Raw genomic sequence first — 27086 nt, forward strand, 5'->3', positions numbered from 1 at the left:
AGAAACAACACTCTTGTGTGGAAATAACAGGAAAGATGTATAGCGTCTTTCATTTCGCCCTTAAGGTTTTTTTTTCCCTAACACCAATTCTCACGAACATTGCGCACTCGTCAACGCACTCCTGAAATAAAACAACAATGCAAACAGGACAGAAATGTACCATTTAAATGAATTTATAATTGGTATTCACTCCTAATTACTTGATTCCTGAATCCACTCGTTAAGTTAGCTAGCCGGGCTGTCTTTGACAGCTAGCTAGGACATTTATTGTCATTCTCCCGAAATATCCCACTCAAAGTCATTATGAAAACTCCTCACCACACCGTCTAATTAATAATGCCGTTATGTGAATAAACCTCATATCCCACGTGTTTCAACAGTAAAAGTTGTGTATTTTAGTGTTTAGTTTTACTTCCGCACTCAGGTTCGGTCTCTGTTGTTCACCCCTCCCATACTAGCTCACTTCAGCTAAAGCACAATCCGATTAACCGTCACTTTTTCCAGAAATAAAGCAAACCCCACTTACCTTTGGTGTCGCTTAAGCAGTATAAAATCATCAAGAGTTTGAACAAAACCATATCGAGTAAATTCATCGCTCGCACATTGACACCGAGGCTGGTTCGGCTGGTAGTTTTGCGGTCTTAAAGGCGCAGTCGCCCTCGCTGTGTTGATGGCCGCTTTTGAAACACTGCTGAAGCTTCGAAACCTCTGAGAACCGTTTGTTTCGAATCAGTGGTTTGGAGCGCGTAACAAAATGCCAAAGTCACGTGATTTCAATTAACGAGGCTTCGTTATTTTAACGAAATATTTATTTAATTAAAAGGATGAGTTGTAGTCTCTTACTGGCCCTGTTTAAGCTCTCCATAAATCAAACAAAACAAGCCCTGCAAATTAATAATAATTATTTTAAAACCACACTATACATACACGTCATATTTAATGGTGTTTCATTATTTTGATTGCATTTAATATATTACACTTTCAAGAAAGCATTTGTATTGGGTTTGTAACAAGCCGTTTTTATTCATGTTTTTGCCTGAGTTTTGATGCATTAACAGTTTTGACCAGCAGGGGTCACAAGCGTGTGGCGCTTCGAAACAGTGAATCATTTTGCGAAGTAACTGGTTCAATTGATTCGAAGCTTTGAAAAGGTTCGCTTCTCCCATCACTGTGAATGTGTGTGTGTGTGACGGCTGCTGCTTTTTATATTTTATTTTTTATTGATTTCCAACATATTATATAAAGGTACTGACCAAATATAAACTGTGACAAAGAAAACGAAAATATACAATATATTTTAAATAATAATACAGGAAAAGAAATACAATAATAAACTAAACAGGTATGAGATCGTGGCGGCCATAGACGTAATATGATGTCTATGGTGGCGGCTGCTGCTGTGCCGCTTGTCTCTAACGGCCTGACGTCAGGCGCAGTGCGGAAAGCCACGCCCACTCGCTTTCACAACCACGGTTCTGAAAAGCATGGTGTTTCTTTTATGAGTCGTGTGTTGAACTTAATCGAATGAATTAAACTGGAAGACAGTAGGACAGCTATTTAAAAATATAATTAACATTGGTTGTCGTACATTGAGATCCTTTCTCATGCCAAGTACTTAATACTTAATCATTTTAGTTTGTATGTCAGTCGATCAGTAAATTGCCATTATAATTTATCTATGGATCTTCTCATTTAAGACAATACTGGTAATTTTATTTTCATGCCTTACACTGAATTTGAAAACCAAAAAAAAAAAAAGAAAAATCAACCTGCAATTTGTAATTTACTCAACCACCGCTAAATGAAATATGATCTCAATGCAGACATTTCATATACAACTTGTTTTTAGTTAATTGTAAATAGACCTTAACCGTAACAGAAATGTTCTTGCACTTTTAGAATAAAATTACGTCCTTTACAGATCGCTTTTATAAACGAAAAACTTCCCTAAATTGATGTTTTGTCACATTTAATTCACTTTAAAGTTGAGTTAAGAAGACGGTATCACGATTGACGGTATACAGGTGGAAAATAATAACCAACATTAGCCTAAGTCTATGTTGCCATCGTGTGGTGGATAGAAACATTACTATGGGTTTGTTGTGTGGCATACAGTACAAATCTTTCACACGTGATCACGATATATGTACTGAGGAGAAATTATAAATCCATGAAAGATTACATCAATCTGTCACGTGTATAAACTTTGCGTGACAGTTATCATGAACGAACTAAATCTATTTTTTTGTTTCTTTTAAATTTTTTGACAATATAGCCAACAAAAAGATAATACCGATTTAAACTAAGAAATAAAACAAATTAAAAACAAAAATTTAATTTGGCTAACATAAATAGTCTATTATCTTAAAGCTTCAAACAAAGCTACAGAGAGTTTAAGTTATGCAGAATTGAAGAAAACTATAAAGGGCTGTCACACAGTTTAAATAAGATATTTAAACAACACATATTACACTTTTGTTTCTTTTGAAATCTTAGATTTTGCAGTAATACAGAAACAAGTACACTAACTTATGACTAGTATAATATTCATTATGCTATTATTGGCAAAGTCAATGATTGTGTGACTTTCAGAATGTTACCAAAAAGATGTGACAAGCTCATTCTCCATTCACTTTATTTGCCACAGACTGTAATGTTCTGACATTTCTTTTGTGCTTCACATAAGAAAAAGTCATGCAGGTTTGGGGAAAAAAAAGAACAACAACAACAACAAAGCAAAAAAACAGCGACGAAACGATGGCATAATTCTCAGGTTTGGGTGAACTATCCCTTTACGTTGCTAGTAAAATGACACATAAGTTACAGTCAGCGGTTGTGTACAGCCGGACTCTGTGAATAAGAGTTATGAAGGGGTGACGTCACAGGTGGAGATGTCATGGCGTCGTCGGAGCTGAGACTGGAGCTTGCCATCTAGTTAAAGGTTGTCGTCGATGCGCTCAGCGAAATGGAGAAGAATGCAAACCCTCATCGAGACGCGGGAGGAAGTGTCCTGTGCACCGCTATCCCCGCAGAACCCGTGGATATCAAAACAGTGGGCGGAATGAAAGATGTCTGCGAGAAGAGAGAGACTTTGAGTACTTGTGCAAGTGCTAGCGGTGCTAATGCTACACCCTGCACACAGACATCAGATGCTACTGAGACAATAAGCAAGAGCGTTTTACCAGAGGCTCTGTCTGCAGCGGATCAGCTGAGCAACGGGATGGGACACGAACCGTCGTCGACCGCTGCGGGGAATAATGAAGGTGGCACCGCAAAGTTACTAAACAACCCCACGGGAGAGCAACCCGACATCAGTAACGTGAGCGCGGACGGTTTGGATGGAGGGATGCAAGAAGCGGCGAGGTTGGCCAAGTCTGCCTGTTTGAGTTCGGAAAAAGCAAAACCCGCGAGCTCGAATTCAAACGATCGCACCGTTTCCGAGGGTCCTGCGAGTGGGAGTGAGCCCAGCATCGCAGGGGAGTCCCGAAGCTTTGATTCACTGGAGTCTTTCTCTAACCTCAACTCCTGCCCGAGCTCAGACCTCATCAGCGAGGGACTGGAGGAAAAGGGACTGACTTTGGCGATTCAGAGTGAATACGGGGCTGAGGGAACAAAAATCCCCTGTCTTAAAGACAGGGTGGCCGGTCAGTCGTTGTACCACATCAAGTGGATAAAGTGGAAGGAGGAGAACACGCCTATCATCACACAGAACGAGAACGGCCCGTGTCCGCTGCTGGCTATTATGAATGTCCTGCTATTGTCATGGAAGGTAAATAAGATGAGAGTCTGCTCGTTTGACAGCTCACAATTACCACCCAAGTTATAGATGTGCAAAAGTTTTACAGAAAGATATGAACAGCACTTTTGAGTTAGCCTGTGTGATAAAAATGAGGTACACTCACAGGAGGCTGCAGTGTTGACTTCATATCATGCAGCTTACAAAGTTACTAATAATAGAAATTATAAAAAAAAAAAAAAAAAAAAATATATATATATATATTTACTTTATGTAGTAATGATAGGAGACAGTATCCTTGCGGTTACCGCAGTCAACAGAAGTCCAACTTCTGCTGATAGTTTTGCAACTTGCAATTTGCAACTTTTAGTAAAGAAACTTCATGCATGCATTTTTTTTAATAATTTCTCAAGATTCACACAGTTCTACAACTATGGTCCATAATTGGCTAAACAAACTGTAAAAATGTGGAGACGTAAAATGTGGATTATGACTGAAACACATCTTTTCCCTCTTATTTGACAATGTTTTCTGATAGTATCTGGGCAGTGAAAACTAGTGCGTTAATTGGGACTGACTTTAAATTATTTTTGGATTTTGTCTTCACCTTCAGATTTCTCATTTCTCTCTCTCTCTTACTCCATATTTTTAAATAACACCCCCTTTGCCATGTATTTTAGCCATACCAGTATTTTGGTTTGGTTCGAAACAGTTGATAACTCCTGGCTTTCAGCCCTGGACTCATTTGCATTATAAAGATGACATTTAATTATTGGCTTTGACAGTGAGTTGGCAGGCACACAATGAGCTATTTCAGTGCTCAGTCTTTCATCTTGAAATAAGAGGCACTATGTTGTTCAGCTGTGACTGCTTTAAAAGTCACTGGCATCTATGAAGATGATAGCCACGTTCAGGGCTTCAGGCTGGTGTAAAGATGTTTTGTTTTTTAGGATAAAAATCTCTTCCCATAGTGCATTTATGCTGATACAGCAGCCTATTTAAACACCACAACCCTTATGTGTGCATATTACACCACATCATTGTCAGAGGAAAAGAGGTCTCTTAAATGGCCATAGGTAATTTGTCATTTAAATTGGTTTTAAAATGATTTTTCTCTGGTTCTGGCTCAGGTCAAGCTGCCACCAATGATGGAGATAATAACAGCAGAGCAGCTGATGGAATATCTAGGTGAGAGTTTTATTTGCATTATAAATGTGGATGCTTTTCATGGCTTTGTTTATTTGACACCGTATCCATCCAGTGGAGGGCTCTGTAAAAATCAGAGTAGATTTTTCAGGTTTTATTTCATTTGAAGAGCTAATAAAGAAAGATGTAGAGATCTAAAGAAAGCACTGTGGGCTTGCTGACAGCACCATAATGGGAAAACTACGCTTGAGTGTTTCTGGCTACTTCTGCCTGCAGCTTCATGTCACTAATTGCTAGTTCATTCCCAAAAAGAAAATTTAAATTTATCTACCATGTGGCATCAAATTACAGCAAGAACCATGCAAAAGCTAGTCATGTCATCCTAATTATATGATTGTGTAGTGTAATTTCAACATACACTTTCTGATTAGACATCTTCTGCATGTACATCTTCAGAATGTGTTTGAGAAGAAGTCATTCTGTTAATCGAGTTAGACGATAAACAGTTAGATAAACAGCCTGGTAAACATTGGAGAACCTGAAAATGTGACATGTCTTTAGGATGCTGATGGACAGCACCAGATCAGGGAAATACCCAGGGGCTCGTCCTCTTGTAACGTCACAGAATCCAGATCCCTATTTCCACTGTGGCATGTTGACCTGCTACACTGAAGTGTTGCATTACTGCAGTTACTGCATGGTCCTCAGCTTCTCACATAACATTCACTTTTTAAATCAAGTTTAAAATGTTTTTAATAGTGTAAAAGCATCCGCCTACTGGTCCTAAATAAATACCATTGACGGAATGTGAAAGCAGCTTGTTAAAGGAAAAAAAATGTCATAGATGCTACGAAGAAAGTACACCAGCTGTTGAAGGCTATTATAAAAGTTAGTCACATAGCTTTGATTGGATTTGAATGTTGTGAAACTTTATGATGAGTGTTTTAACTGTAAGCAGTTTTATTTTCCCTCACACACTCCAGAAATGCCAAGTATGAGATGTATATAGATATCAGCTCTGGATGTGTTAATCAGAGGTTGATATATGTGCACTGATTTCTCTTTAACACTCCTTGGAATTCTTTATAAACGCATTTAGTCATTTAGCAGATGCTTTTATCCAAAGTGGGACACCACAGGCCATTTATAAAATGCAGTATCTTTACTGGATTCAGACTTTGTTTTGTTTGGAATCTTTCTAGAAAATACAGACTTTATGCACTTTGCTAGTTTGTGCCTTGGTCACCCTGAAAAAGTGCTGTGGTTGTGACCACAGAGGATGTGGTCTCCAAATGTCATTCCTCACATGGGTGTGGTCACTTTTTAATTTTTTTTTTATAACTTGACAAATTTTTGCACTCTAAGACATATTTTTCCCACTCAGGATGAGAGTATTTATCAAGCATGTGTGTTTGTGTAGCAGGTGGTTATATTATTCAACTTTTGTTAAAATTGTGGTTTGGAAAGCCTAATCATGTTATAATTTTTTTTATCGATTTATTAATTATATATAATGCAAATCATAATAATAATAATTAGAATTAATAGTAATAATTAATTATACAAAGTTTAATAATAATAATATAATTATGCAAAGTTAAATAATAATAATAATAATAATTATTATTATTATTATTATACATTCATTCGATAATGCATTGATTTTCTTTATTAAACCAGGTTAAAAAACTCGCTGAGATTAATATCTGTTTTACAAGAGTGAGCTGGAGAAGAGGGCAGCAACAAATAATGTAAAATATACCAAATTTGCATTTACAAGTCACAACAACAATTTACCGGGGGATAGATTACATTTACATTTACCTTCTAATTAGCACAGCCAATAACCTATAGCAGGGCAATTGCTCAAATCGAAACTACAGTTCGCACTGAAGTGCAGGAAGGGAGCAATGCAAATAACAGGCTCCTTCTTAGCCGATGGCAATTATTATAATTACCAGTACTGTATTTTTCGGACTATAAGTCGCAACTGAGTATAAGTTGCATCAGTCCAAAAATACGGCATGACGAGGAAAAAAACATATATAAGTCGCACTGGACTATAAGTCGCATTTATTTACACCCAAGAACCAAGAGAAAACATTACCGTCTACAGCCGCGAGAGGGCGCTATATGTCCTATATGTCCCTCTCGCGGCTGGAGACGGTAATGTTTTCTCTTGGTTCATTTGTCTTAGTTTATTTCTCTTGGTTCATGTCAAATTAATTTTGATAAATAAGTTGCACCTGACTATAAGTCGCAGGACCAGCCAAACTATGAAAAAAAGTGTGACTTATAGTCCGGAAAATACGGTAAGTGCAATTAAATATACAAACTAAAGTGAAAATACAAAGTAGAAATAGGTAGAAAACGAAATATTCCTTGCTTGCAGCAAGTAATAATTTAAACAAAAGATCTACAAACAAGTATTAAGCAAGACACTCACGTGCTGCCGTCCATCTCTTCTGTTGACTAATGTTTTTCCTCGAAGGAAAGAATAAAGAATAAAACAAAGAATCTTGAACTTATTTAAAGATGGAAGTATGGTCAGCATTAAATAATTTTGTAGATTATACATTTTTCCCCAGCTCTGTTTGGACCCAATGAACGTTCAGAACAAGTCATTTGACCAAAAATGATAGGATATATTGGTATTAGATGAGCTGAAAGACAAGTAGGAAAGGGATATTGTCGTCGTTATTGTTTTTGTTGCTGCTGCTCTACTATTATCAGATGCTCTTCCATTTTTAAATGAAATCGATTGAATCATTTTATATCCAGTACATCTGTAGAATATTTTATCATTATATTTAGTGGATATAAAATGATCTCATTTCAGCCCCATTTCAGACTAAACATGCAATAAAATGGGAGAGCATGATGTGTAATCTGATATAAGTGACGAGGGTACAGCAGCTTCAGGTGGGAAACACTAGCTCATGTGAGGTCAGTTTGGCCTGGAAAACCTGACTACGCTGAACATGCTTGAGGCCATTCAACACACCCCTTTCCCAGCTGTCTGCCTAAAGACCACTCTGAAGTATTCCTCTTATTGCTGAGCTGTTTGTGAGGACGTCCATCCATGTGATCTAAAGCATGCCTGACATATATGACACAGAAATCCCCTAGATACAAAGCGTGTCAGATGAAGAGTTTACATTTATTGTTGCTCGTTTGACCTTCTGAATGTTACTTCTGAGGTACTCCCATCATAGCTTTGAGCTGCATTTATTCAGCAGCGGATTTTCACATTTGCTCACTTATGCTCTATGAGGCATCCATGGTTAGCTACACAGACATTTGTAAATTGCTTTTCTCCTCCCTAGGTGCAGTAAGCTGTTTAACTCCATTAGACAGCGTCTTTCTCGCTGTCTCTCTGCTCTACTTTACAGCACTGTTAGTGTTTCATTTCCAGGCAAAGTCAGTGGCCCATGAACAAACTCTTGACAACTGCACAGTCTTTTCAGATTTGATCAAGACATGTATTTCAGTTACTGTTCATTTACTGTGGAATGCTGAGTATGTATCTAAGTAACCCAAGTAGTTCTTGATCAAAGTTTAAGTGTAAAATATTTTATTAGCATCAAAACAATTTGGCCAGAGCCGGATGACTGAATTGTGTTATTAAATGTTTTTGGTTTCCATGCAATTATTGTGAATGGAGACTGAGATTTTCCAGATTCTAAAAGTATGGACAGTCACCATAAAAGTGTCATAAAAGTTGGCATATTACTTGTGTGTTATATTCCAAGTCTTCTGATGTTAACTTTGTGGGACAGTCAGACCCAAATCAAAGTCATTATTCATTAAATGTCTTCTGTGAGTTACAGACTTGGAATATAGCATATGAATTCTCATTTTTCAGCTTAAAATCTCATCTTTGTGCCGGCTAATTGCATGAAAAACGTGCAACCAGTGCAATTCTTATTTTGTGTTCCACAGAAGGAATAAATTCATACTGGTTTGGAGCGACATGAATCGATCACGATGACAGGATCTTCATTTTTGTTTGAACTATTCCTTTACATTTTGATGCAATGAAGGGAATATGCAATAAAGATGTTTGTAAGCAGTGCGAGCAGTTACAGAATCCTTTTAATGGATTCTGATTAAAATGGGAGAGACAAAGGGATTGACTGAGGAAGAGATCAGCTGGAGAGGAGTGAGTTGGAACGGAGGGTTTTTGCTGAGCAGAAATAAGTGAAGGTGGCCCAAGTGAACCTGCCTGTGCTGGACTGCATTCTTAGCACCAATCCGAGGAAGCGGGAGTCTGAGGGAGTGGGCCGAAAATAAAACCGCCGAGCTTCACGCTTCTCTCGCACACATTCGTGCTTTGTCAGAGCAGAAACAGCTAGGCTTCCTCTGGAATTCTGAACTCGTTTGTTTTGAACTATGGCAGGTGCAACCACATAATTCTTTGTTGCAAAATTGTTAGTACAATGACAAGTCAATGGAAAGCTTTGAATAGTGACAGATATGTGGGAATCAATAGCAATAGACTGCTCTGTAATGGAGTTAGATATTTATTCTGATTTGGCCTTGATTTAAGGGTCAGTACTGCCGAGCAGTGCTCCTGTACCTAGAGCTGTATGTGTGTGCAGAATGTTAATGAGGCGGATGACAGCTGGTTCAGTATTAGAGAAAAACCCAGGGTCAGATATTCTCATGTTTGCCAGCACCCATCGACGACCCCTTCACTGATCTGTAGGAGAATTTGTTTGGACGGGACAACTAAAGGAGGATAATGGTAAACTTGCATAGAGGTCAAACAAAATATTGAATTGAATTCTGAAACTTGAGTTCTGTTTCTTGGGCTGCACGATTTGGGGACAAAATCTAAATCGTGAAAAAAAAACTGATTGTGATTTAAAATACAATTTAAAGAAGAAATTTAAGTTTGCTGTGTAGGTCTGCACAATTTGGCCAAAATTGTGTCTATAGCTGTAAAATAATAATAATCTTTTATTATTATTATTACAAAATCAAAATGTAATAAATACTAAATAACAAAATCAGAAGATGCCACTTGTCACTCTGAAACATACCCTACGTAGCTACACAATTGGCAATGGACAGCAGATCTAATTAAAATGGCATGTAACAGCACTAGTATGTTTGAAATCATAGTAGTCTGGTTTTTGTGAAGCCATAAGGTGCATCCAAAATTGCGTAATTAAGCGTAACTATTCTATGACATTTTGTAGTATAAATTGTATGAATGGTGTGTTCATTTTTCAATATTTCAAAAAGAAAAAGTGCACTTTAAATACCTGGTTGTTGGACACTTCATGCACTCAACTGTGGGGGGAGTGGCTATTAGACTCCAATCATGAATGACAAAATAACTTCATATAATTCATATACTACATGGTTGAGTAAGTGCATTGCTAACTTACGCAGCTAACAGTGAACTGGCATATACATCTTAAATTAGACCTAGTCATTAATTGGTCTCTGTTGGAATATTTGAGTCATTGTATATATATATATATATATATATATATATATATATATTTGGACAGAAAGATGAAGATGAAAACTTTTACAATCACACATGTAAACAAACGTTGTGAAAGGCTAGTTTAACTCTGCAGACCCTTCTACTAAAACAGGTAGGCTTCAGTCACTGTATTGACTGACAAAGCTTTAAATACAGAAAGACCAGGGTTGTAAATATCTACTGCTTTTGGTTTACTGGCATATATACTGTAGACAGTTTGTTAATTACAACAGGGTGAGGAAGAGACTGATGTCTCCTGTGAGCATGTGTTTTTCATAAGTGCACTGTCTCTCAAATGCTTTCCTTAACCCTCCCTTTCTTTTTCTTTCTTACATTTGCTCCTTCACAACAGGAGACTATATCCTTGAAGCCAAGCCAAAAGAGATCTCGGAGGCTCAGCGGCTGAACTACGAACAGGTAAAAGCAACAGCAGTTTTGCTCGTGACTCACAGAACACGAGTCTACTGAAGATAGCCAGTTTGTTTACATAGCTCGCTCTGTGAATGTGTGATGGTGGAGCGTTAAGAGCGAGAACTAGGAGACAAAGGTGAAGACTAAGGCTTTAACAGAGGAGAAAACATTAGCCAAGACACATGTAGACTCTCGGATAGACAGATATCTGTCTCACAATCTTGCATCTCTTTTTTAAAACATGCCTTTGTTCTTGTAGTGAGCATGGCTTGGTTCTCTGTCATTAAACAGCCAGTTATTGTTATTACCTCTGTGGCATTACAGTGCATTTTGGAAGCAAGCTGGGGTAGTCATGTAGATCAGCACCCATCCATCGCAACAGGAAATAAGGACAAGAAAGCATGGAATTGCCATTGAATTAAAGGAATTGTGAGAACTGGTCCATTCCAGTCTGGATCCAATTGTTTCTATAACAGCAGGAGTGAATATCATCATTGTGTTGTACTGAGAGTGAGTATGAGCCTCTCATAGAATTGTGTGCTCTACAGGGTTTGACATGTAAGGAGATAGGGTGAAAGAGACGCCCCATTTCTCCTCACACGGTGCACAGGGACCAATGGAGGGATTTTTGGCCTCTCTTTATTAGCTTGTAAAGAATGTTTATTACATAGCGGTTGGGTGCACCCCACAAAGCCTGTCCAGAACAAAACTGGGTACACATTTCACCCAAGTCTTTAAAAAGGTTTCATATCTTCCCAAGGATTTTTCCAACATCCATAAATCAAGATTACATTTAATGGAGATGCAAAATTAAGGTATGATGTCTTGTTTTCTGAGAAACTGAACAAAATTAAACAAGACCAGATATATGCCAGTTAGGAATGAAAACTTGTATTGAGTTTTCCCATTGGGTTGAGTTTTCTGAGCTTATTAGCAGATATTTGTTCGTCTTTCAATCATAAACTCACTTCATTTTGATCAATTTCACTGAAAACAAGACGACGACTTATCATTTTGCTTCTCAAGTAAATAATAAATAAATAAGTATTGATTTAAGGATCTTTAGACTTGGGTTAAACCAAAATCAAACTGAAATTGCAATTTGTATAGTATATTTTTTTTTTACTCCACAACATCAGTCAAGTGTTTGAACTGACCAACAATTTCTGATCTGATGTGGTTTCCTATCACAGAATGAGGCAGAGAATATATTCTTTTGAATTTGAAGTAAACATATAATAATCCATGTTTTCTGCAGTGTATAGATGTGTACAGGAGTTGTTTTTTTCCCCCACAGTGGATACACCGATGCTGTAACCACATCATTCTAGGGGGGAAAAAACACAAAGTTTGTTTATATATATATTATAATATTATTATTTATTTATTTATTTATTTTCAGCAAGGATGTATAAATGACACTAAAAACATTTGTAATATTACAAATGTTTTCTATTTCAAAAAATGCAGTTTTTTTAACATTTTATTTATGGTTTGTTATACTCCCCCAGTAAAATATATTACTAATAGTTTATTATATAGTTTATATAGTAAAATATTGCAGCAACATATTCATTTTGAAATACCTCACTTCCAAGCAGTTCAAAGTCAAGTCTATTTCTGTATGTGAGCTTGAGGATGAAGATAGAAGTGTTTCTGATTTTCCCCAATGTGTGTTCTTGTTTATTGGAGTAGGTGGAGGCTGACTGGATTCATGCTCTTTTCTTGCTCTTCCTTCTGTTCTGTATGAGATTTTGCTTTGTTATTGTATTTTGGTTTTTATAAGGTAACTTATCTTTGAGAGGTTTTTTTTTTATTGCCTAGACTGTTTTAGCTGAGCTTCATTCATGCGTGAATAATGCTGTTTCTCTACACTGTAGGTCAGCTGACTGTCTTTGGCCAGGCTTTGTGACAGTAAAGTTTTTTTTTTTTGGGCAGTAAGAGAGCGAAATAGGGGCACACACACTTCATGGGGCCTGTCTGCTCTCTGTGTTTTACCGTATTTTCCGGACTATAAGTCGCACTTTTTTTCATAGTTTGGCTGGTCCTGCGACTTATAGTCAGGTGCGACTTATTTATCAAAATTAGTTTGACATGAACCAAGAGAAATGAACCAAGAAAAATGAACCAATAGAAAACATTACCGTCTACTGCCGCAAGAGGGCACTCTATGCTGCTCAGTGCTCCTGTAGTCTACCACTGAAGACATAGAGCGCCCTCTTGCGGCTGTAGATGGTAATGTTTTCTCTTGGTTCTTGGTTCTAAATAAATGCGACTTATAGTCCAGTGCGACTTATATATGTTTTTTTCCTCATCATGACGTATTTTTGGACTGATGCGACTTATAGTCCGAAAAATACGGTAATCTTAGTGTGTTTAGCCTGTGCAATAACATCATTCAGGTTTGACTGTGTTTATCAGATGTTTTGATTGAAGCTTTTCTCAGTGTGTATGGCCGGACTGGAGTGAGTATAATAGAGCTGGAGAAAGCGGGTCAAGGCAGTGGAGTGGTTCAGAAACACTGGCAGGGGCACAGGGACAGAGCCGGGCCACACGCAGGCTGGATGTGGGTGGGGATAGAACCAGTGCCAGGGTCAATGTGGGTGGATGGGTCTTGGCCGATCTGTCAAACCTCTAATGCTCATGCGACCCTGGTGCCATTTCTACATACTCTCATCCACCCACTGGCCATCGGGTCAGCCTGTGCCACGTTGATTCATCCTGGCCCTTGTTCCAGGAGAGCAGGGACTCATGACTCAGCAGTTTTCTGAAGGTGTCTAGTGTTGTTCTGGAAACATCATACTTTGGTATCGAGCGGCGAGATGATGACCTGTGTCATTCTGATCAGAGTCAAGGTGAGATGAAGGCTGTGCTCACTCAGTGTCAGAATACAGCTTTCTTGTATTGAGTGCTAAATACAGTTAAGGTACGACAAAGACTGACAACTGTCTAGAACAGAAATGACCAACTGAGATTTGAAGCCACAACCAAATTTGTTCTCTAGATATGTTGTGTTAATGTGTTTTACACCACACATCTGAGAGGTTGAAAGTAGGATGGCAGTAATTGAAGACGAAAAAAAACGTCTTGATGTTTACTATTATCTATCACTAGCTATGTTTCCATCCAAAGATGCCAATTTAACTTATGCACAAAACTGGAATATCGCATAAAACATTTACGCATTAAAGTACCGTTTCCTTCCAACGAGTCAAAGAGAACAAATGCATCACTACCTGATAATCTGGCACTATACATCACTAAGAAAAGTAGGAGAAGCCACTGAATACAGTAATTTTCATATTTGATAAATTATTTGCACCTCAGAGCGAGCAGATGAAACACAATAAATGCAGCTTATATTTTCGGAGGAGGATGCCTGCTATGGAAGCATAGCTACTATTGTTATAGGCATTAATCAAGATTATCACTAGAAGAGGATTGACTTCAGTTATTTGATCTGATTCGATCCGTTCTCTATACAGGAAAATTTAAGAGTCAATTTGCTATTAAATGAAATTGTGGATCCCAAATACTGACTGTTTGAATGTAGCCAAATTGAAAATGAATCTGGGAGCTAGTAAAAGTCATCTGAAATCTTTAGCATATAAATTTTACAATATGAAAGTCTGTCTTATATCATGAACAAAGTAAAAAATAAAGGCTGATGTTTTGCAACAACTTAGCTATATTTACAATTTAGGATGGCCTTAACTGCCTTAATGCTTTTATAAAACAGTTACACTCAGAATAGTGTTATTGTTGCAGTAATAAATTCAAATTAAATGAAAACTGAAGATATAAAAAGCTCATTCAAAATACTGTTATAGTATATAAATAATAGTAAAATAACACAGAACGCTGTTTTGACCAATCAGCTTCCAGAACTGGAACTATCCATTTTAAACATTTAAATTAAACCCAGAACTCCAGATACAAGTGATTGGGGTTGAATTAAGAGAAAGTGCTAGGAAATCCCCTGTACCAATGGAAAATGGCCAGGGCAGAAAGTGGTTTATGAGATATAATGTTGTTGTTACATGGTCGAGTTGTGTTATAAGCTTTGAGCTCCCAACAACTGTTCACACACACTCATTTTGCGAACTGTGACCAATCAATGTAACAGATGGTCATACTGTGAGTCCTTAAAAGTGAGAGCCGGACAGATTATTATTATCATAGGGCCTGGAACGTAATATCAAATGCTGCACACATACACACGTATGTTCACACTCTATCTGTTTGTATGTGAGCCTGCAGCTGTGCTTTTTTTGAGAGTCAGTGGAGGGTCATTATAGTCAAACAGAAAGACAGGAAGTAAAGGAGGTGAACTCCGGTGTTTAGAGCTCTTCAGTCGCTGGTCTAGAGTTAGGAGATTTTTCCTGCTCAGAGCAGTAAGACAATTGGGTGTGACATTTTACAGAAATGTGTGCATGGGTTGTGTTGGAAAGATTGTTACAGTTTTCTTCTTTTTCTGTATTTCTTTGCTCTCTCTTTCTCTAGAATATGAGTGATGCTATGGCAGTGCTGCATAAACTGCAGACGGGTCTGGATGTAAACGTTAAGTTCACAGGGGTGCGGGTGTTCGAGTACACACCCGAATGCATCGTCTTTGACCTGCTGGATATCCCACTCTACCACGGATGGCTGGTTGACCCACAGGTCAGCATCCTGATACACATCCTTCTAGAAAAGCAAGCTCCACTGAAACATTAGGTGTCCCCGCATGATGTCATTTATGGGCTTTCATTTTTAAATATTACTCTACAGTAGTAACTTGCTCAGTTACACAAATACATGATATGTGTTGAGCACAGAGGTGGAAAGTAACGAATTACATTTACTCGCGTTACTGTAATTGAGTAGCTTTTTTGTGTACTAATACTTTTTAAAGTAATTTTTTTAATCTGTAATTTTACTTTTACTTAAGTATATTTTGTTTGAAGTATTGTACTTCGCTACATTTTAAAACACATTAATTACTGAGTAAAAAAAAAAAAAAAAAAAAAAAAAAAAATCGCTCCCTGGAAACTACGTCAGTAAATTATGGGGAGGGCAAACTGGCGCTAAAATCACAAGAAAGATGCAGACGGACAAAACAGGGGTTAGTGGTGCAGACACCGCTGAAAACGAAACCCCGTCATATTCTGAAGTTGAACTCGAAGGAAATGAAGTGAACCCCTGGCCATATGTATGCTCTATTATGCAGTGTAAGCTGTACTTGCCTAGGAAGACCTAACTAGCAGCTTATAAAATCTCGACAAGACATCAACCCTTCGCAAGAATGTAGAGGTAAGCTAAATAATTGCATCGTTACATTGGTGGTTAAAATGAAGCTTTGACATTTTAGCAAGAGGTTTTGCACAAATTAGCTAAAAAGACAGTGGTGAGGAGTGTGCTATTTTTGTTTGAATGATGTGCGCGCGCATTTATAGTGCGTTCTTTCACTGTGTGATTCAGTCTCCTAAAATGCATTTAGAATGATCACAAAATTGAAGATATAGGGGCAGAAAATCCACATATTTATATAATTTCATATATTAAATCAAAATCACACAAAGAATGCCATCGTTTCCTCCAAAAATCATCATGAATATATACATACATATATATATAACAGTTCAGTAAACAAGTTAATTAAGAGACTTGGGTTTTAGAAACCATATTGCCTTTTTAGCTCTATTTCTACAACAGAAAATAATTCCAAACACAGCCACCAAAGCACAGTTTTGCGTCTCTGAGCAACGTGACAGTGTTTCGTTCCTGAATGAATCAACCGTTTAAATGATTCGGTTCAATCGCAATGACTCACTTATTAACAGTGACTTGCTGACACATACTGGCCATTTTAATTTCACATTTAAAGTATCTTTAGATTTTTTTAAATAATTAATTTCTTATCATTTCAAATGAGTATTCAACATTTTATGTCTTGTATATCAAAACATTATTCATGCATTTGTAACTGCAGGTTAAATGCATTCTTGTCCTGCACTAAACAGTGTAATACATCTAAATGCCACTTCCAATGAATCTTCTTCATTTCCTCTGCATTAAAAGATGAGTTTGTTGATACTGATTTGCCTGGTAACAGCCCAAATGTTTTATTATTCTAAATAACTGATTCCTTTAATTAAAAACAACTAGTTTGAGATTAATAGACCTATCCCAGGGGTGTCAAACTCAGTTCCTGGAGGGCCGTAGCCCTGCAGAGTTTAGTTCTAACCCTGCTCCAGCACACATATCCTGTAGTTTTCAAATAAACCTAAATGATTAGATTAGCTGGATCAGGTGTGTTTAATTAGGGTTATATCTAAACTGTGCAGGACTGTGGCCCTCCAGGAACTGAGTTTGACACTCTTGGCCTGTCCCATTTTGACTCCCTCCCACTGTTAAAATGTAACTAAGTAATTTTTACTCTGAGTAAAGTTTAAATGAGCTACTTTTTACTTTTACTTGAGTAGATTTTTAGACTGGTACTTTTACTTGTACTTAAGTAAAATTTCATTAATGTAATGGTACTTTTACTTGAGTAGAATATTTTTGTACTCTTTCCACCTCTGGTTGAGCATAGTTTTTAATAAAATATAAAATGGGAAGAAATACATATTATATATTATTTATATTATTTTGGACTGATAAGTTGAATAGATATTACATAAATTAGCTTTAAAATTAAAATATAGTTGGTTTCAGTTCCACATCATTTAACATGTAAGCTCATTTAAGCTCATTACTTGGCTACAGTCTACAACACATCATTTAATTAAGTTTGCCAGTAATTGTTTTTTAGCGTCAGTGCCATTTCATTTTAAAACCAGTGCAGCTGTTAATAATGTGCTGTTTAAATTAAGTGAACTGATAAATTAACACATCATTAAATTGATGCCCTTCTAAAAAAAAATCACCTGTGTGTAACATTGACATTTATGCTAATATTTTGAGCAGCATATTGTCTTTCTTTTATTTTTTATCACGCTCTCTGTAGACGGCTGATATAGTTAAGGCAGTGGGGAACTGCAGCTACAACCAGTTGGTAGAGAAGATAATTAGCTGTAAGCAGTCAGACAACAGCGAGCTGGCCGGGGAAGGTGGGTATTCACTGTTTTCATCGGTCTTCTCCTCCTTTTCCTTTCACACATTCATGCAGAAGGCGTGTGCTGCTTATACGTAACGTAATTGCAGTGTTTCGAGTTCCCTCTTTGTCAGGCTTCTGTACATTTAGATGTATTAATGCACTGTACATATTAATCCACGCCTGACGTGTTTTCCCAATTGCATCATGCAAATAAACAACTATCAGTCATTTAAGCACCCTCCTCCTGTTTTTAGCTGCCTGAAACATTCTCTCCCTCCCTCACTGCGTTTGTGTCTAAATATATCTCCCTCGCCATTTTTTTTGCTCTTTCTGTAAGCGTCTTTTAGAATGCACTTTTTCAGTCTCTGTTTCTGTTTGTAGCAGTTTATGTTAGCCCGTCTCTGTCAGACTGTAATTATTGTGTCATAAAGTTTCAGACACCGTGTGTTTAAACGATTAGTTCACCTAAAACATTTTTTCTTCAGTTATTAACTCTTATGTTGTTGCAAACCTGTATTATGACTTGAATCATTCTGTCTGGAAAAATCTTAAGTTGCAGTGAATGGAGGCTGAGACTTTTAACACTTCGAAAAAAAGACACCATAAAAGTATCCTATAATTAGTCCATATGACTCATACCAAGTCTTCTGAAGTCATATGATAGCTTTGTGTGAAAGAGACTGAAATTCAAATCATTATTCGTTGATAAACACCACCTCCAGTGGACTGTCATCATCAATGAATCATTCAGAACAGTTCTGTGAACCGAATCAACTGATTCTTTGAAAAGATTCAACTCAAAGGATTGACTTGTTATGCACCAAGGAGAGCTAGGGCGGATATTAAGGTGTTAAATTCACATATTTGTGTCTGTATTGTATTGTGTATTTTAGAGACATCTCACACTGGCACGTTCTTTCCCAGGTTTTGTGGCAGAGCAGTTTCTATACAGCACAGCGACTCAGCTAACATACCACGGCCTGTGTGAACTCACCTCTACCGTACAAGAGGGAGAACTGTGTGTCTTCTTCAGGAACAATCACTTCAGCACCATGACCAAATTTAAGGTGTGTTGACATCTAAATGTATTTGAGATGTTGGATGCTGGAAGATGGCTCTGTGCTGCTGTGAATAAGTGCTCCAATAAGCAAAGGAAATTTGGTTCATTTGTCTTTAGAGGGATGCTGTATGTTAATGCCCCCCAGTGGCCAAAAACAGAACTTTAAAATGCTACTCAAAAGTATAGATATGGTACCTAAATTATTCTATTGCTAATTACCATGATTTTGCATATTGGAAAGGTCAAGGTCTTAAACAAACACATGCAAATAATCTAATATATAGTAAAATTATTATTAATTTTTTTTGTACTTGTTGAGTAAGGCTATTGCAGTCATTTTAGTCTTCATCCCATATAACACCACCACAAATTATACCATCTGAAAACACAATGCAATGTTTCAGAAACTGCTTAAGATATTATCATAAAACCTGCAAAGTTTACAACAAAGCAAATTGCACTCCACATGTGTTTCTATTTAGTTTTTGTAGTTTTTTTTTTAAATTCCAAACTTGCAAACTATTTTGCATTTTATTTTTTTGTAAACAGTCATATAACTGAATCTTAATGTGTTAATAATAACCCCTGAATTTTGATTGCTCATTCAGGGCTAAACGTTGGTGAATGTGAGAGCCAAAGAGAATTTGCATGGTTTTGCATGTTGACTCTCTGTGTATCCCTCAACTATCTTCTTATCAGGGAGTCTGTAAAGCCTCTGTCTGTTATCTGGAGGAAGTGGAGCTGTTCTGTAACAGCAGGACACACTTCACCCGCAGATAAAACTCTTGCATGATCCTCGTGTACACACTTCAGAACATGACACCACTGCTGCTCGGTCTGGGAGTGTTGAAAGATTGATGGACGAGAGCTGTGTGCTTGCTGCATGTTTTTATAAATGCTCTCTCTGTGCTCCTCAGGCCCAGCTGTACCTGCTGGTGACGGATCAGGGGTTTCTCACTGAGGAGAAGGTGGTTTGGGAAAGTCTGCATAATGTCGACGGAGATGGAAACTTCTGCGACTCAGAGTTCCATCTGAGGCCGCCCTCTGACCCGGAAACAGTGTACCGTGGTCAGCAAGACCAGATCGACCAGGTCAGCACTAGTAACTTCCCAGGAGTGCTCAGTGTCAGGCAGTCATAAACCCTGAATAGGGTAGTTGTTCCTCAGTGTGACGTCATCCATGATTAAAGCTCATGCAGTCGGATGGAGTTGTGACTAATTGATATTAATATGCACTATTCAAAAGTTTGAGATCAGTACGCTTTTTTTTTTTTATAAAGAATTAATTAATACTCTTATCAACACTTTAAATTGTTTAAAAGTGACAGTAAAGACTTTTACATTTAATTTTTTATCAAGTAAATGCAGAATTGGTCAAAATTATAATCTTACTGACCCCAAATTTTTTAATGACTGTGTAGACAACACTACGTATATAGACTGCAGCTAAAATAAATTGTCACTCATAGTTCAGAGTTCAGCTGTTTTCAGGAGTTTAAAATGCATTTGCTTACAATTCCTTAAAATGACATGGTTTACAAATAAATGATGTATTCGTGATCTGGGCCTTTCTCAGGTTCCTTAATTAAGAAAAGCCTGCATTTGAAATCACTTCTAAAAATTACTGTTTAAATATCCAATCCTCAAAGCCGTTAATTGTTCATATGCTTGTGGATAACAGGAACTTATTTAATTATTTTAGTTCATGATATCTTAATTGTGGTTTTACAGTAATCACTAAACCCCATTTTTAAGAAATATACTCTAACAAATCATTTCACAGAGTCACATTAGCCGCATTTCCACTGTCGGGCCAGTGCGAGCCAGGGCTTAAAAAGGGCCGGGCGGGGCTCATAGCCTCGGGCCAGTAGCACCGAGACCAGAATAGTGCAGAGTTTCCAAAGTGGAGCCTGAAGCTCCGCTGCGCATCACTAAAACCCGCCCTTTACACGCCTCTCAGAACAACGTCATGCAACCTCATCATTTCACCAACAAAGAGAAGTTATCAGAAAACTAAGAAATAAGTCACTGGAACATGCGCAATCACAAAACGAACATGATAAAAGCTGCCGTTTGTTTGCATGCTTTGTTATATATTCAAATTCAAAAGCATCGATGTTTTACTATAGAATAAGTGATACATTGATCATAATGATTTAATTTATCAATACTCAAAATTAATCACACATAAATACACTTATTTCTATTTTATTTATTTATTTTTAGCGCTTATGAAAATAACCTGCTTATTCAGTCGAGTCTGTTTCTGTTTATTTGTAGCCACAGTAGCCTATACGTCACATTTAGAATGAATGAGAATATCTCTATTTTTTATAAAAGCTCCCGAACAAAAACATTATATTTTTTTTATGATAGGCAACGTGAGCTAAACTCTTGAGACGAGGCTTGTGACAGACCATATAAGTTACTAAATAAATACACGATTGTAAAAGAGAATAAGAAGCTGACGTATGATTTCTTCAAGCGGTCATACCATGTTTTACCATGGTAATGTTAATGCCTAGCGTGCACAGACTTTTGCATCGCTTATAAATATTTCTGCCTTGTATGGTGATTATAATCCACATTGGATCAAGTTATTTCAAACACTCACTGCTGACTGAAAGTGAGTTTTGAGCTTGACTTATTTAAAAGTGTTTAATGCTAGTGTAATAGCTGTTATCTTTCTGAAATGATCCGCAGCGCAGACTCTCTATTTTTATAAAAGCTCCCGAACAAAAATCATTATTATATTTTGATGATATGCCACGTGGGGCTAAACTCAAGAAACGAGACGACAGATAAAATGTTACTTAATAAATACACAATTGTGATAGAGAATAAGAAGCTGACGTCTGATTTATCCAAGCGGTCATATTTACCATGTTTACTATTGTAACGTTAATGTTTAGCATGCATAGTCTTTTACATCGCTTTTAAATATTTCTGCCTTGTTTAGTGATTATAATCAACATCGGATCAAGTTATTTCAAACATTTGCTGCTAACTAAGAGTGAGTTTTGAGCTCAACTTATTTTAAAAAGTCTTTAATACCGGTGTTAAAGCTGTTATCTTTCTGAAATGATCCGCAGCGCTGAGCTCTCTAGACTCCGAGAAACTCCGCCTTTGTTCATAACCCCTCCTCTAGCCCCAGCTGGCCCACTTTGGCCCAAGGTTTTCGTTGGGCCAAAAAACCCTGGCCGTTGGCCCTGAGGAAGCCCCGGCGAGGCACGATCAAGCCCCGGAAGTGACCGTGGAAACGCGACTGGCCATGGCACGCACTAGCACGCCCGGTTTAAGCTCGACAGTGGAAACACGGCTAATGGCCAGCGGGCAATGGAGGCTGATCCTACAGTGAGCCGTAAATGTTGGCAGCCCATCTCTGTGAAAGTGCAGTTTATCTATATTGTCCTTTGTAGTGCACTGCTGTCCTGTAGCACTACTTCTGCTTCATTGCCCGCTGGAAAATCTCCTCAATTATTGATGTTAAAAGCTCCACAACCCTTCTTCCAGCTCTGTGTAACCCTCCCCCTGTGCCTTTGGGATGCTTAAATGCCTGATGACCGGACAAAAGTCTCTCACGTGACACAGATCCTTTGTGCCTCGGTCCCTTTTCTGCTCTTGTATTCAGTGTTTAATAATGAAGTGTCTGTATGAGTGAAGGGCTTTGAGATCATTGTACTCTGTGGGGTCAGTTAGCAAACTAAACGGTCAATTCATTGGGAAACTTTGAGGATATGCTTGATGTACTGATCTTTTATTCAGAAAGTATTGTAAGCTCCTTACTACTGTATGGATGTAAAGCTCTACAGAAAGAAATAGTTCTCCCACAAAGGAAAAAGATGTCATCTAGTCACACACATTATGTTCAAAAGCCGTGTGATTTATATTTTATGGAACTCAAAAGGAGTTATTTAGAGCGTTTAGGCTGCACTTTCTCATTCAGTATAGGAGAGAAGGCAGCTAGTCAGATAAATATAATACATAAAATATAGAATACATTAAATTAATTAAAAGTAATTTTCTTTTAAAGAAATGAATACTACTTATTCAGCAAGAATATATTAAATTGATTAAAGGTGACTGTAAAGTATAGCAATTAATAAAATATATATCAAGTTCCAAAAGGTAACATAAAAGAAGTACTAGTGTATATATTATTGTCTTCTACTGTAACTCTGCTAAATCCCTTTTAATGGGGAAACTGAGCAGTTGTTGACTATTTTAATTTCCTCCTTTGTATGTGTAGGACTACCTGATGGCGCTGTCCCTACAGCAGGAACAGCAGGCCTCAGACCTGGGTTGGGAACAGATCCCAGAAGGCATCAGTGATCTAGAGCTGGCCAAGAAGCTGCAGGAGGAGGAGGACCGCAGGGCGTCCCAGTTCTATCAGGAGCAGGAGCAGGAGCAGGCAGCGGCTGCAGCAGCTGCGCAGGCACAGGTGAGTTCATTATCTGCACACAACAATAAACACCTGACATTTACATTAAAGGCCAACATTTTCTTCAAAATATCAACATATACTACACTTTGATCAGTCTGACATAACATCACAGAAATGTCATGGTTCTCCAGATTTGATGGGCTATATATATATATATATATATATATATACACAGTACAGACCAAACGTTTGGAAACATTACTATTTTTAATGTTTTTGAAAGAAGTTTCTTCTGCTTATCAAGCCTGCATTTATTTGATCAAAAATACAGAAAAAAATGTAATGTGATATATTATTACAATTTAAAATAATTGTTTTTAAATGTATTATACTTTAAATTATCATTTATTTCTGTGATGCAAAGCTGAATTTTTAGGATCATTATCACATGATCCTTTAGAAATCATTCTAATATGATGATTCATTATCAAAGTTGGAAACAGTTCTGCTGCTTAATATTTTTTCAGAACATGTGATACTTTTTTAGGATACTTTGATGAATAAAAAGGAAAAAAAAAAAAAAGAAGCTATGTTTTTAAAATATAAATATTTTGTAATAACAATAATACACTACTGGTCAGTAATTTGGGGTCAGTAATTTTTTTTTCTTTCTTTCTTTTTTTTTTTTTTTTTTTTTTTTTTTTTTAAGTAAAATCAATACTTTTATTCAGCAAGGATGTGTTAAATTGATAAAAAGTGATAGTAAAGAAAATATATTATTAGAATATATATTAGAATTTTTTTTTTTTGAATAAATGCAGTTCTTTTTAACTTTTTATTCATCAAATATATTAGACAGCAGAACTGTTTCAACACTCATAATAAATCAGAATATTAGAATGATTTCTAAATGATCATGTGATAGACTGGATGTTACATATGACACTGAAGGCTGGAGTAATGATGCTGAAAATTCAGCTTTTTTTAAGTATATTCAAATAGAAAACTATTATTTTAAGTTGTAATAATATTTCATAATATTACTGTTTTTTCTGTATTTTTGATCAAATAAATGCAGGATTGATGAGCAGAAGAAACTTCTTTCAAAAACATTAAAAATAGTAATGTTTCCAAACTTTTGGTCTGTACTATATATATATATATTTATCTTTTCTCAAGTTTTTTTTAGTTGGAATCATGTGTACATATTCTGAAATCACAATTATAACAATAAAAATTTCCAAAAGATGGGCTAAAATCTGAAACTTAATTAGACATTTATTTCCCTGATTACGATTACATTAATTTTATAATTAAATTACAGAATACTGTTACATTTAACTAGTTACTCCCCAACACTGAGCATGGGTATATCAGTTACAGTAAGATTAATAACAAAGCATTTTGAAACAAAGGGGTGAATTTTCATTTAATGTGTGCTTCAAAGAGTTATAAGAGGTTAATTTGTTCCCCTCCTGTCAGGGACAACAACCAGTAGCGGGTGCCGACCAGGTGGATAGAGCAGCAGCCGCTGGAGCCTCAGCGGGGGGAGCCACGGCTTCTTCAAGCCCAGGCAAACAGCCCTCAACGGGGGAACGCAAACCCAAGAAAGAAGCCAAGGACAAAGACAAATGCATCTTGTTGTAACAGCAGTGGGCTCTGTGTGGAGTGTGAAAAGGGCAGCAGTTTAATTCCAGTGGCTCTGCAATGCATCTCCGGGATGGGGGTGGAGAAAGAATAGGCTACAGAGAGGACTTGCCATTTTCAAGCCACTTGTGCCTGACTTAAACCCTCGGAGTTCTGAAGATGCAGACAAGAAGAGAGGGGTGTCACTACAAGGACTATCACTACATCTTTCGTAGAGCTGGCCAAATGTTCTCAGCATGAAACCCACGGCAGTGCACTATATTGGTGTGGGGTCACCAGGGAGGGAGGGTTTTTGTAGTAAAACAAGGTAGTCTACACATAGCACTAGGCAAAAAAGTACCCCCTCCCTCAAAAACAACAACACCTAAACGACAAAAACCGATGAAAAAAAAAAAGCTGATGGCACCACTTTTTTCATTATACAAAGCATTTTCTTTTTTGTGTTGATTTCTGTTATTGCTGTTGTTTATAAGCTATTTTATACCAGTTTACCCGTATATGTGCATATTTAGATTTGTTGTATTGGTCAGTTTCTGTTGATTGACTGAAGGATATCTGAGATCTTTTAATGAAAGGCCGTTCATATGAGCAGGTAGCAAGCCAACAGGTCGCTTGGCGAAGGTGATGTCTCAGGACATGATGTAGGCCACCGTAGTTCTTTGCCTGGCAGTTTGATGCCAAATTTTGCATCGTTGATATTGTAGAAGTAACTTCCTTTTTAGAGAGTGAGCTCTTGATAAAACAAATGCATTCAAAAAGGGTTTTCTTTATTAGGTAGTTGAAAAACCAGTTGGTTATTTAGATGCGTATACAAAAGAATGATTTTTGCCAGTAGGACAATAACTGTTAATATCTGTGAGCAACTGACACTACCATTAATGTAAATAGCTTTTAAATGTCAAAATCAGTAGGTTATATAAAAATACATGTCCAAGTTTTTACTTCGCCCCATCCCTTTTACATATCAGCCAAAAGCCTGGTTCATATTTGCCTTATAAGATGAATATGAGTAGGATTATTGTCCATAGAATTAGGCATTGCTCAATGAACTAGAGTGGTGTTGCTCCAAAAACCGAATGCTTCTTGTAAAGAAATCTCATTTTGATCAAAATGGTTTTGCTTTCCTCCAGCTAGTGGTCAAACAATATCGGTTTTACAAAGGGCCGATGTGAGTACTGAAATAAGGAGAGCAGGTTGGCTGATTACTGATAAAAATAAGAGATTTAACACTTCTGTTAATCGGCCCAAAGATGATAGTCTGAAAATGGCTGAACATTGGCCAAAGCTAACCGATATATCGGTCTATCACTAGGCCTAGCTATAAATTTGACACTCTTTCATGTACATTGTACATACTCATTTACACTATATGGATGTAAGGTAGGGAAGGATTACACAGCCCATTCTGTTCCAGTGCTGCCTCCTGAGAGACAAGGTCTTTTCTATCCAAACATTCCAGCTATATGCCTTGAACTGAGCATTGTACTGAGCTTTACACTCAGAGAAGCGTTAACGTTGTTCTGCTCTCGCAATGCAAAAATGAACAACTCCTGCATGTAGAAGAGCCTCATGATAGTGTAGTCAATCGAACCAACAGTTTGATTGCTCTGTGGTTACATAGGAGCACAGTAGGGCTGGAGCTGTTCACTTGACGTTGATCCCCCAGTGGCGAATACTCTTTGTATATAAAAAGCCTTACAATATTTAAAGTATCTTTTATACTGACAAAAGCAGGTGAGAGACGAGACTGAGACAATCTGTAGACCTTACCATAGACAGAAAACCGCACAGGCCTTCACAGAAGGAACATATCCATGAGTGTCTTGCAAACAGTTTGACGTGTGTTAGCTTATTTGGTAACGGACATAGATTCAAACTATGTAAAATGTGAAACGTGAGGTTTTATTTGAAATAGTCCCCTTTGCTAAGGGCTTGTTTACACCAAAATTGTTGAAAAAGTTGCGACACTACTATAGAGTTTCATACAACTACTAGTGTGTTTCAGAGGGAATACAGTATATTTTTAGATATTAACTCCATGCATTTCATTGCGCCCCAAGCTCATTCACTGGTGATTTGATTAAATGACTGGATTTATTGACATTTTAGTTCATAGTTAGTATCT

General features: G+C 37.2%; 2 protein-coding genes across 4 annotated transcripts in view; one reads left to right on the forward strand and one right to left on the reverse strand.

Moving 5' to 3' along the window:
- adam10a (ADAM metallopeptidase domain 10a) overlaps positions 1–683 on the reverse strand; it is a 57843-nt gene extending 57160 nt beyond the window's left edge. For both annotated transcript variants that reach the window (XM_059530048.1, XM_059530047.1), the window contains exon 1: positions 527–683. In XM_059530048.1, coding sequence (XP_059386031.1) covers positions 527–593 — 67 coding nt within the window. In that variant the 5' untranslated portion in view covers positions 594–683. The remainder of the gene's footprint in view (positions 1–526) is intronic.
- A 2200-nt stretch (positions 684–2883) lies between these two features.
- On the forward strand, positions 2884–26944 carry mindy2 (MINDY lysine 48 deubiquitinase 2). Of its 2 annotated transcripts, none has more exons than XM_059530056.1 (9): positions 2884–3769; positions 4867–4924; positions 10735–10799; positions 15297–15455; positions 17782–17884; positions 18796–18938; positions 19849–20022; positions 23180–23371; positions 24797–26944. In XM_059530056.1, the coding sequence occupies exons 1-9, from the start codon at positions 2966–2968 to the stop codon at positions 24959–24961; spliced, it is 1863 nt and encodes a 620-aa protein (XP_059386039.1). In that variant the 5' UTR covers positions 2884–2965; the 3' UTR covers positions 24962–26944. The 2 variants fall into 2 exon arrangements, with proteins under 2 accessions (XP_059386039.1, XP_059386037.1); XM_059530054.1 differs by having other exon boundaries at positions 24813–26944.
- The last annotated feature ends 142 nt before the right edge of the window (positions 26945–27086 follow it).

Source organism: Carassius carassius, chromosome 3 (assembly GCF_963082965.1).
Source record: "Carassius carassius chromosome 3, fCarCar2.1, whole genome shotgun sequence".
Classification (NCBI taxonomy): Eukaryota; Metazoa; Chordata; class Actinopteri; order Cypriniformes; family Cyprinidae; genus Carassius; species Carassius carassius.

Excerpts from the sequence above, each read along its gene's own strand:
- mindy2 (XM_059530054.1), top strand. The coding sequence starts at position 2,966 with ATGGAGAAGAATGCAAACCCTCATCGAGACGCGGGAGGAAGTGTCCTG. Across the intron at positions 3,770-4,866 it reads TCCTGCTATTGTCATGGAAG|GTCAAGCTGCCACCAATGAT; the intron begins GTAAATAAGATG and ends GTTCTGGCTCAG. Across the intron at positions 10,800-15,296 it reads AGCGGCTGAACTACGAACAG|AATATGAGTGATGCTATGGC; the intron begins GTAAAAGCAACA and ends CTCTTTCTCTAG.